Source organism: Barbus barbus (genome assembly GCF_936440315.1).
Source record: "Barbus barbus genome assembly, chromosome: 36".
NCBI lineage: Eukaryota > Metazoa > Chordata > Actinopteri > Cypriniformes > Cyprinidae > Barbus > Barbus barbus.
In genome coordinates, this window is record NC_136714.1 from 3,088,608 (window position 1) to 3,100,838 (window position 12,231).

Here is a 12,231-nt window from a genome sequence, read left to right on the forward strand (position 1 = left end):
AAACTATTTATTTATGATTTAATGTTTTTTTGTTTTTTTTGTATGGACCTTGACACTCATGGTTGTCATGTGGGAAGGAGCTGAAAAAACATTATTAATTTGTGATCAACAGTAGACATAGCATCATACATTTTGGAAGGATATGACTAAATAATGACAGATGTTACATTTTTTGTGTGAACGATTACTTGAAATGTTGTGGGTGCTGAGAGATGCATTTCTGATCAGCGACTGCTGACTAACTTGCGTTTTGTCTCAAGTTACCCAGAAGCATCTGTGCAAAGTGTTGAAAAATTAGCTCCATGTTTTGAAGCACTGTCAAAATGTTCTGCATAGCTGTTAAAATCTGGCCAGGTCTTGCATTTTGTTGATGATGTGCTCTGAATTTAGCGTACTCAGTACAGTGTTTTGTGTGTGCACAGATTAAGCAGGATAATATCATATCATATCATACAGTACAATATAATAACAAGTAATAAAGAATTTCCGGTTGCAACATACAGCTAACAGGTGAAGATATGAAAAAAAAAAATAGTCCACCTAAAATAGTATATTTTCATAATTTACTTACCATACTCTTATGTCATGCCAGGTTAGATGTCAATGTCCTTGTCATGTGTCATAATTGATTACAATGTGTCAAATTTAAATATGCACATGACAATTTGTGAATTGAAAGCTATGGCAATGGGGAGGTAAATTACTAAAATGAAGCATTCATTTGCATGTACCTATAAGAATAAATATATATTTTATTCAGACCAGTTTAATGAACCATTTGTAGATTGGTCTGGCCAAGTAATTGAAAAGAAACTAACATACACTATGGCTTGCATATACATTCAAGTGTTTATTTTTGTGTCAGGCTCCCTTTTTACTTATAATCCTCATCTGTTGTAATGAATAAGTTAGTAATGTTTCTCATGCTAAGCATGCAATGGTCTAGCCAACCATCTAGGGTGTTTCCCTGCTTGCAGCTCAAGACAAAAAAAAAAAAAAAAACACTGAACGCATTTTTAACACCAGTCATTGGACATTGTTCTTTGAAAGTGTTGCTAAATGTGCAAAAAGCAATAATTTTGCAGAAATAATGGCACATGCAAATATTTCCAGTGTGCCTGAGTTCCTTTGAAAGATAACACACAGTACATTATTCTTAAACTATTCTTCAAAATTGTTACTGTATATTTTATAACGGAGAGATGAACTCTTATTACTTATCACAAAAATGTCACATTGACATTTAAAATGAACAAATTTATGATGTGGCATCCATCTGCTAAATGTCAATAAATATCCCAATAAATGCCATGTAAACTAAGGTTAATAATTAGCCTCTCTTATAAACACAGTAACTGTAGCTATTACTACGTTTGTGTATTTTAACAAAGCTTATATTTACCACAATTATAGTAATTAATAATTTCTCATGAACCAAGAGGTTACCATTTTACCATTACCATTTTGTTTTGTTTTTTTCTTAGAATAAGAGAATAGATTCCAAACATTACGTATGATATTCACATGGTGCAGTCAAGGCTAAGCTATGATTTCCTAAAGGTTACCAAGGTAACAGAGTCTCTCTCTCTCTCTCTCTCACTCTCTCTCTCTCTCTCTCTCTTTCTCAATTCCTTGTTTTTCTTCCTGTCCTTTTCCCCAGAATAACCACTACAGCAGCCTGCATGATGGACCTGAGACGGTACCCGCTCGATGAACAGAACTGCACCCTGGAGATTGAGAGCTGTAAGTGAAAGGAAATATGAATGCGCATTCTGGCTATGTTTGAGATGTAATACTAGCACTCTATATCCGTAGAGAACATAATTTGATCATTTGTTCCACACAACTATCTCTGTATATTTTTTTGTTTGTTTGTTTGTTTTTTCTCTTTCTTTATGAGATTAATCATGGCAGCAAAATCCTGAATTTAAGTGTGAAAATTGCTACTATGGAAGAACAATGGTTCATTTTAATAAAACTCAAACAGTCAGAAAATTTTTATTTCACCATATAAAAAAGGAGGTTGTTTCAATTTTTACAGATGTTACTGATTTTGATAATGAACATAAATGGTTGCATTTTTATATATATATATATATATATATATATATATATATGGGCATGTATGGGGGGGCATGAAAGAAAGTTTGGGAACCACTGTTCTATGGCATCGTGAAGCACCTTTATTTTTAAGAGTGCAGTGTTGGGTGATGATGATGATGCCTTTTTTATATAGCGCTTTATTGTGTATTGCTGTACACCCAAAGCGCTTTACAATCATGTGGGGGGTCTCTCCTCAACCACCACCAGTGTGCAGCATCACTTGGATGATTTGTGCCACAGCACGCTCACCACACACCAGCTACAGGTGGAGAGGAGAGAGGGTAGTAACTGATTACATGTAATCTGGATTATGTAATCAGACTCCAAAATTAAGTACTTGTAATTAGAGTATATTTCATTTTAAAATGCTCATAATCGGATTGCAGTTACTGTTTATGGATTAGATCAGAGCTGTCCAAACTCGGTCCTGGAGGGCCGGTGTCCTGCAGGTTTTAGCTCTAACTTGCCTCAACACACCTGCATGGAAGCTTCTAGTATGTCTAGTAAAAGCTTGATTAGCTCCTTCAGGTGTGTTTAATTAGGGTTGGAGCTAAACTCTGCAGGACACCGGCCCTCCAGGACCGAGTTTGGACAGCCCTGGATTAGATGGTTAAATATTATTCACACAATGATTAAAATATTATTTAAAAAATGATTAAAAACGATTTAGTACCTCTCAAGCAATTAGACAATGAATGAAACAAACAATTGTTAAGTTATTACAAACTGGAGATGTCTAGCTGTGAAACACTTTGTCGTCATCATATCCATTGAGCTTCAGTAACTGTTGAGAATGTTTTTGAGGGCATAATATGCCAAACTAGGAAATCAGATGCCACGCAATGATGTCAAAGAACAGATCATTCATAAGAACAAATTTGAAGAAATGAATCAGAAACCCCATCTCTGGTGTGATAGTCTAATCTTCATCAATCATCTTCACAACCTACACTGCACAAATGCCAAATCTGACTCAGGTTCTAACCACATTACCTTGAAGAAACCGTGACCGTGGACAACAGCATCTTGAACTCATCCAGCTCATCAATTTAACTTTTACTTCTTATCTCTGTCACGCTCCACAGATATCTAATGTAAGCAAACGTAATCATTAAGCCCATTTAGAGTAATCACCCATATCTGTAGTCCTGCCCACTCCTTCTTTGGGTGTCAGGAGTGATACATGTTCTTGTAGGGGTTTGACACTGAGGGCTCATGGCACAATTGACAGACGTAGGTAAGATTGAATGTGTTTGCAGGTTTCACAATGAGGTGCCCTGCTCTATCGATCAGTCAATCGTATCAGGATGGCGTGCCCTGTCTATCATGGATACATCAGAGGAGCCCAGTCAAGTAGCTAGATTTGTGTTTCGAATGATTACACCATGCACTTTGTTTCATGCTTACTACAGATCAATGGGTCAGATGCTACTGCCTGCTGAGGCATGAGATTTTTCAGATGTGCTAGTATCAACATTTCCTTACTTTTGAAACACTTCTGTTTGCTATTCCAATAACTTAATGCTTTAGGTGTCACTAACTGCACAGTGGGCCGCATTCATAAAACATAAGAAAAAGTTTATTTGTAAAACATTCATAAATCACAGTCAAAGCAGAAAGTGTTCATTAATAGTGCATTAACTAATGTTAACAAACACAACTTGTGATTTTAATTATGCATAAGTAAATGCTATAATTAACGTTAACTAAGATTAATAAATGCCGAAGAAGTATTGTTCATTCTTAGTTCATGTTAGCTAATGTAGTTAATTAATTAACCTTATTGTAAAGTGTTACCAAGCATTCTTAAGTAAATTGTTGCATTAGTTGCATAAACCCATCATAAAACTTTTCTTACTTCTCATTTGTTACAGTACATCAATTTTTCAAAAAAACATTCTCACATAAATGACCTAATTTTGTGTAAATTATTCACAAAATCATTTAAATGATCTTACTCATTGTGTATAGTATACCATTCATAAAGCGATTATCATGTGAATTGTTTCATTCAGTGCCTAAATTTTGCACTTATCAGATTTCTGTTTGAATTACATAATTTGCGTAAAATGTTTTACAAACAATATTCTCAATTTTTATGCTTTTCATTGTGTCACAAGCTGCAACGTTATAGTATATATTAGCAGAGACAGGGAAATATTATTAATATTTGATTTTGTTTTTAATTCAAAATGTTGACAAGCGCTTCATTTGCATACCTCTTGCCATTTTTTCCTCCTCATTGTGACACAGCTTGTCATACAGAAAGCACATTAAGCACTCTAAAATGTGTGATGAAACTGAACACAGCGACCAACTAGATGGCACACAGCAGAAACATTTATTTGTGCAATTAACAGTGCTGATAACGACACATAACGCAGACCAATTTACACCTCACTAAAACACACGTCACATTTTTGTCACCATTGATGAAGGAAATAAACTAACTGGTTCTGTGCCTTCCGGTAGTTTGTGCCATGTAGTTCAATTTTCATTTTAGAAATCATCACTGAAATCAGTTTGCTAGATGTAAAACTGTCATCGTCCAGTGGTATGGTTGTATAAGCCACATACATTATTTAATATATGTTGTACTGTCTACAATCTCTGCAGATGGGTACACCACAGATGATATCGTGTTCTTCTGGCAAGGAGGGGACACTGCCGTGACAGGTGTGGACAAACTGGAATTGCCTCAGTTCTCTATTGTGGAGCTACGTCTTGTGTCCAGAGAAGTGAGGTTTACTACAGGTATGGACGATTCACTTGGTCCAAATACTTTGACACTTTCAAAGCAACTTATATTGCATTCAACGTACACATTTTATCAGTTTGTGTTTTCTGTGTGTGTGTGTGTGTGTGTGAACTTAACCCATGCCCTTGGCATTGCTTGTCTCATGTTATATTTCAAATCATGAACAAAAAGTGTTAGCAGTTTGGGTTCCTGTAGCTTAGCTGATGTTCACACTAAGACTTTTTTTTTCTACTAAGTACTTCCTATGTGAACATGGAGTTGGAATGCTGGAAAATTTGATCCTGGGATCAGGACCTTGTAACATTCCCGGGATCAATCCCAGAAAATCTGTGTGAACAAAAGCCAGCACAGATGCAGTGTAAAAGTGATGACGTTAGTTCTCATGTGGCTATTTTCCCAAGGGAAGAAGAAGAAGAAGAAGAAGGAGTAGGACTATATACAGACAAAGACTCCAAAAAGAACAATCGCTGCAAACAGGAATGATAGAGTGACCAAGAGTTACCAGCTGTACAGACTAAAAATATACCATGAGCTTAGCTTTACTGTACATTATGCAATTGTTTTTAAAACGACAGACCAAAATTGAATGAGAGGGGCTTCTCTGCGATAACATTAGATGTCACGTCATTATGTCACTTGTTTTTATGGGACTGTTTGGAATGTATATAACTGAAAGCTCAGAGCAAACCTCTGTAGTGTAAATTAACAAAATCATGCAATCCTAGAACAGGCTTTCTTAGATCATACAATGTATTTTCCATAAACAAAGCAGTATCTGACACAAACATGGTTGTCAATTACAGGGCCAGCATTAAATTTACAATATATAAAACAACTTAAACACCGAATTTGACAAATAGAGTGATAAGCAATGTCAAATTACATTTGTAATTCATGTTTGTGAATCATTTCATTCTGACAGTTATTGTAAAGCAAGCAGTTCACACAAAGTGAATTTTTTACAGGTTACACTGCTACTTTTTGTGGGAAAAAATAGTTCTGTAAATAATTGAATTACTTCCATACAGCTAAAAATGTAGTTTAGTTAGTAGTTTCAACTACTTTAATGTTGTACTCCACATGGGGTTAACAACATCACTATGGTCTCAGCAAACCGCCTCACTGAAAACAATGCAGTGAATAAGATTTAGTAAGTTTATCACGCTGCACTGCTCAACTTAATGCAGAAAATGTGGCTATCGTTTTAAGTGATCTTGTTTATATGTACTCTTATTTATTGTATGGGGAGATTCATGGGCTTGTGTCCAAACAAGTGTGACTAATAATAATAAAAAATAGTGCTGCTGTTGATTCATCAGTTTTATGCAAGCTTTGAAGGGCATCAGGTACTGTTCATTTTCAAATGCTATTTAAATTACAGCCTGATCAAGTTATTCCCTTTCCCTTGGATAAAATTGCTGCTAAAAAGCTCCCAATGGAATTTGTTCTATTGCATCCTTATCCAAAAACCTTTCACTTCAGCCCAAGCACAGCGAGATTGGAACCACAGGGAATAAACAAGAATATTCCTTTAACGTTAATAAATAGCCATAGCAATATGAATAATCAGTACACTGAATGGCTCAATTATTCATACCACACCTAACATTTAGTGGCGTCGTCATCAGCAAGCATTTGGAGGCCAATCTGGGAAAGGCTTCTTGAAACATGCTGTTTGCAGTTGTCTTAAAATGTACACCAGATTTTATACATTAGCGGGACATGCTCTTCAGTTACATATTTTATTTTTTTTCCTCTCTCTCAAATTCCCTGTATTAAAGAGCTAAATTGAAAAAAAAAAAGACACTGCAGGCTTTTGTGACAATTCTCAGAGGGACATAGACGCTGCCTGCTGAGAAGGGGGTTTCAGAAAAATCTGCCATGTTTGCGACTTTCTGCCATGTTTAATTGCAATAGAACTAGTCCCTGGGAAGGAATCCATTGCTTTGGGGAAATTAAATGCTCCATCTGAACAAATGGGAAAATGACTATCCGTTGTCAAAGTGCAGACTTTGACAATTGCAAATTGTAGATCTGTTTTTCCTGCGCTTGCTCTTTCGTGTTTCCACTTGCATGTTGACATCTCTCTTTTTTGGCTTCTGCTGTGTACTTGTGTCTCCCCAGGTTCATACCCTCGGCTGTCGTTGAGTTTCCGCATCAAGAGAAACATAGGCTACTTTATCCTGCAGACTTACATGCCCTCCATCCTGATCACAATCTTGTCATGGGTCTCCTTCTGGATTAACTACGATGCCTCTGCTGCTCGTGTGGCCCTGGGTAACTTTAACGTTTTGTTCAACAGGAAGTTTTTTTTTTTTACTTTATAAAACCATATCAATCATTTTGAATATCCAAATATTATATTCTATACTTTTTGTCAGCCTTGATTAAAGTACTCAAAGCCCTTTCACATGACCTGCATGAGTGTTCCCCAATGCAATAAACTTGAGCGAAGCTTTAAAAGCGTATGTGATGCTCAAAAGTTCAAGTGGTTTCAACTCCGTTTGCCACTGATTTGACTGGAAGATTTGCATAAAGTATAATTATGTGAGTGATGCAGGTACAAAATTAAAATAAAACTAATCCCATGTTTATTTAGATCAAGTATGTCTAAAATAGCTTGAGAAAACTGTCCTTAGCATATCTATTCATCTCAGTGACAATTGCTTAGCAGACAAAGAACCTTTTTTTCACAAGTACAGGGCTATGCAAACCAGCCCAAAGCATTCTAGGACATAAAACTTTGTGAAACTATGTCTGTTTTTTTTCTGCAGTATATCACCAGAATGTTGCCCTTTTTTAGCATTGAAATTGTTACATCTTTAATTTATTTAAAAAACAAAAAAGGGTCCCACTTTCTATTAGGTGGCCTTAACTACTATGGACTTACATTTAAATTAATCAATTGATACAGTGCACTTGTTTTTACACTGTACTTCTATTTAAAAAATGCCTGCTTGTTATTACATTTGTGATTAATTTCTGTAATTACATTTATATTTACACTGTTGACCCATCCCTTACAACTTATCAACCATGAAACCTACCCATACCATCAAACCTGCCCCTAACCTTACCCCTATCCCACCTTAATAGTAGAAAAAGTGTTTTGTAATTCAATATGAACACAATAAGTACATTATACTTATTTTTTGATGGTAGTTAAGGCCACCTAATATAAAGTGGAAGCCAAAAAAAAAAAAAGAGTTCTGTTATGTCAACAAAAGAGTTATTTTTTTTCGTTGGGTATGTCTTACTGCTCCTTGGACATGAAGTAGGGACATGACCTCCCTGTTAAGTGGTCCATGAAAGCCCTGACGCAAGTCGCGTGAATGTGACACGGTTCATTCAAATGGATTTTTTGCAGGTGTAACTACGGTGCTCACTATGACAACCATCAACACCCACCTGAGGGAGACCCTCCCAAAGATCCCCTATGTGAAAGCCATCGATGTCTACCTCATGGGCTGCTTCGTCTTTGTTTTCCTGGCCCTGCTTGAATATGCCTTCGTAAACTATGTGTTCTTTGGAAGGGGACCCCAGCAGCAGAAAAAGATCAACGAAAAGCTAAACAAAGCCAACAACGAGCGTCCCCGCTATGAGGAGAAGCGTCTGAGGGAACAGGTACGCAAGGTTTATAACGGTTACAGAGTAAATTTTTGTGCTAATTAAAAGCTAATTTAAATTAATTTAAGCGTTGACAATGTTCATGCATGTCTAAATGAATCCGTATGCACTTAGTTTGTAAGCAGAACAACTTCACTCATCAAAAAAACTATCGCCTGAATTAATCACCGCTAAAAACGAACATTCAATAGCCCATTAACCATCACTTTACTCAATCATTGACGTATTTCATGTGATTGAGGCGGCATTTCATTATTAAGAGAGGTTCCTCTCGCTCGAAAAGTTACAAATTATATTGTCATTGCATTATCAGATTCTAGTCTGCTTTATTGCTGCAGGCTTCTTTTTCAATCCAAGTACCATAGAGATAGACGGATTCATTTTTCCCTTCACAAAATATGTCAGCCATTTTCATACTTACAACAACTGTGTGGACTAAGCTCAACGACTAAACCAGAGTAATGAGAGTTTGACTGAATTAAAGCATTTGTGTCTGTGTCTTTTATGCAAGCTCTTTCTTATTCACCCTCATATTTTTGCACTTTTGTTTTCTTCGAAAATTGTTGCTTGATTGTCAGATTATATGGCCGTTTTAATGTTCTCTTCATTTTTTTCTTTCACATCGCAAGGACTCCATTTCAGCGCCGTTTCAAAGCAACACCCTCAGGTCATATACACAACGAAGAAATCTGTATCTTGAGGAACAAAGAAAAGTCGGGGTACATGCATTTAGAAATCATATCAGTTGAAACAGTAGACTCAGAAGTTGATGAAATATTGTCATTAACTACTGTGTGTGTGTGTGTGTGTGTGTGTCAGCCATCGCATTTTGAATGATTCTTGTAAATTTTTCTCTTCCCAAGTAAAGTTTATTGTAAATGTAACATCACATCATCACTGCATGTGCATGAAAGGTTGAACGCTGTTTGAGACGGTTTAGGACCGTCCCTTTCCTGTGGCCGCTCATGACCAGCCTTCTCTGTCTTCTCTTGTCTCAAGGTGGACACTTACAGAAACATTCTTCTCACCACTTTGGAGATGAACAATGAGGTGATGCCGTCCGACGTTGGCAGCAGCGTCAGTGACTCACGGAACTCCGTCATGTCCTTTGACAGCCCCGGGGTGCAGTTCCGCAAGCCCATGGCTTCGCGGGACGGGTTCAGCCACCATTCGTTGGACCGCAGCGCCATACGCAGTCGTGCCAACTGCCGGCTAAGAAGGCGCTCGTCCAAGCTTAAGCTCAAAATCCCCAACTTGGCGGATGTTAGCACCATTGACAAGTGGTCCCGGGTCATTTTTCCTATCACTTTTGGATTCTTCAACCTTATCTATTGGTTGTATTACGTGAATTGATATGCGTTCCTCTAGGAAACATGGGCCATATTTTGAGAGCACATTGAATTGGCTTTGATACAATTGGAAAATATGTGTACACATATATGAAAAGTTGATACATATGTATATGCATATTTCTATATATTATATTATTATATACACATGCGTGTGTAAAATCTAAAGGACTTTTCTGGTGTAAAAAAAAAACAACAACAAAAAAAAGAGAAACGTATTATATAGAATGACTTGAATGTTTAAGAATAATACAAAAGAAACATTTCAAGTATTTGAATTCTTTTCCTTCTGAAACAAACGACAAGTAACATACATTAGTCCCCTGTTCGAGGGTACGGAACTAAAGACTGCATGATATTTTTGCTAAAACAAAAGATCGCAAGAGAAAAAGAACGTCTCATCGGCTTTTTATCGATACTGTAATCAACCTCTACCAACCACAGCTCATGAAATCAGAAGTGGCTTGTGCATTTCGGGGTATCGGCCGAGCGGGCCCCCAGACCCGATCCACTGCTTTCCCCATCCCCATGGAAGAGATTGACGGAAAGCAGCCTCTTTTGGAATTATGTGTCATTCCTTGATTTTGCAAGCGACAAGCGTTCTCTTTATCGGACCTCTCAGCTCTGGTCAATGGTTTACACTGGACGGCCATCTTGAGTTTTAACCAATGCATCCTGCCCAGAGTCAGTATGTTTCATTTTCTCTCTTCTCTTTTTTGCAGATTCTCCTTACTTAACAGTTTTGGGCTAAGGGTTTAATCCTAATTTTTGGAGAGCATCACCTAGACATGTTCTAGAATTAGTTCATTAATAGATATTAAGCCACTGGTATGCTTCATTTGTTGGGAATTTAAGAAAATGAAGAAAAAAAAAGAGTACATTCATTCATTCAGTAGCCTTATTGACATGGTCAGGTAGTATTGTTGTTCTTTCTTTACTCTTGTTCCTAGTGCATTCCATCTGTTCTATTGATACAGTATTCATGAACATCTTGTAGAGCTTTGTGTTGTTTGGAATGGAGGGAAACCCTTAGTGAGCTGTAATGTTTCTTTAGAACTTGGATTTGAAGTTAGTCCAACTATGTGAAAATGTACAAAATAAGGAAAGAAAAAATTATTGTGTATTCAACAGGGGATGTGACCATGTTTTTATCTGTTTCATGTTTAAGTCAACCACTCAAACCTGATATTGTATATATTCAGTCATTGTAGTGATCCATCCTGAGAATGAAATACGCTGATGTTTTTAGTTTCTCTAAACTGTGCCTGTTTGAAACCTGAAGGATGTGTCCTCAGTTCATCAATCAGTGAAAGAGGGCCGAATGACCCTTGATCTTTGACCTTTCACTTTAAGCACTGCAGACCCACCCACAGCTCTGACGTTTTGCATCTTGGGATTGAATCTCAAAGATGAATGACATCAGCATAATCAGGAGAAAAAAAAAGAAAAAAAAAAAGCTTCTGAGTCTTTTCGGGGCAAAATGACATGTACGATAAAAGCCATGAACTGAAGTGACAACCAAAAAGGCCTATAATCCATTTCTCTTTTTACCATTTTCCTCTGACTCACCCACCACCAATTCTTTTGGGCTTCACCTAATTATGATTTACCTCAGCTTCATTGACATTGAGGTCACCAGATCTTTCTGGTGATCTCAAGGTGATCGCTCAATTTCATATATCAGTTCATCTACCTACCATCCACATTCATTCAAAGCTCATTTCTGGTAGTGTCTAGATGTCTCACTGCTCAGAATAGTTCGGTTGAGGGGAAGCATCCCAACAAATGCTTTTCACAGCATTGTTGGATCAGTTCTTGAAGATGTGGATGAGAACTGAATTGCTGAATAACTGAGCAAGGGGACACGTAAAAGCGAATAGGGTCCGGTGGTGGTTTGAGAACACGAGAGCCCTGAATTTGCTTGGGTTCCCCGAGGAGGATCTTCTGAGCAGGCCTCAGACCTCAGAGCTCAGCAGAGTCCCTTGGCTCTCTACCCCCACGCCAGACCTCTCAACACTCGGAAAAGTGTGGACCAGCCACCAGATCACCAACAGATCACTCATTCCATTGAGAAACAAAGGAATCAGGGAAATATGAAGGTATAGGAGGTTGTACCTTAAGGTACTTGCAAGGTCCTACGTTATTTGTCAGCAGATGACCGTAGAAGCACGTTCGAAGGATTTCCACTTATTTTGTTATTATATTTGTTATTGTGAGCACGACCATAACACCTGTGCAAGGGAGCCAGTACTCTCAATTGCAAAGCAAGACATGCACAGTTGCATGCACAGTGTAGCAATTAAGTTAAGCGCAAATCTGCACTAAAAGAGGATGGAGATCAGAGTGCTTTTCTTGAGAAACCCTAACTGATTTGAGTGTTATGGGGGTGGCCAG

The 12,231-nt window shown here is 37.4% G+C and overlaps 1 protein-coding gene across 1 annotated transcript in view; it reads left to right on the top strand.

Moving 5' to 3' along the window:
- LOC306855533 (gamma-aminobutyric acid receptor subunit beta-4-like) overlaps nt 1-9,841 on the top strand; it is a gene marked incomplete at both ends in the record, with an annotated part of 44,815 nt that extends 34,974 nt beyond the window's left edge. The window contains 6 exons of the mRNA XM_079394288.1: nt 1,661-1,743; nt 4,720-4,857; nt 6,986-7,138; nt 8,229-8,485; nt 9,118-9,207; nt 9,488-9,841. Of these exons, the coding sequence (XP_079250414.1) occupies nt 1,661-1,743; nt 4,720-4,857; nt 6,986-7,138; nt 8,229-8,485; nt 9,118-9,207; nt 9,488-9,841 (1,075 nt within the window). The remainder of the gene's footprint in view (nt 1-1,660; nt 1,744-4,719; nt 4,858-6,985; nt 7,139-8,228; nt 8,486-9,117; nt 9,208-9,487) is intronic.
- Nucleotides 9,842-12,231: the final 2,390 nt, after the last annotated feature.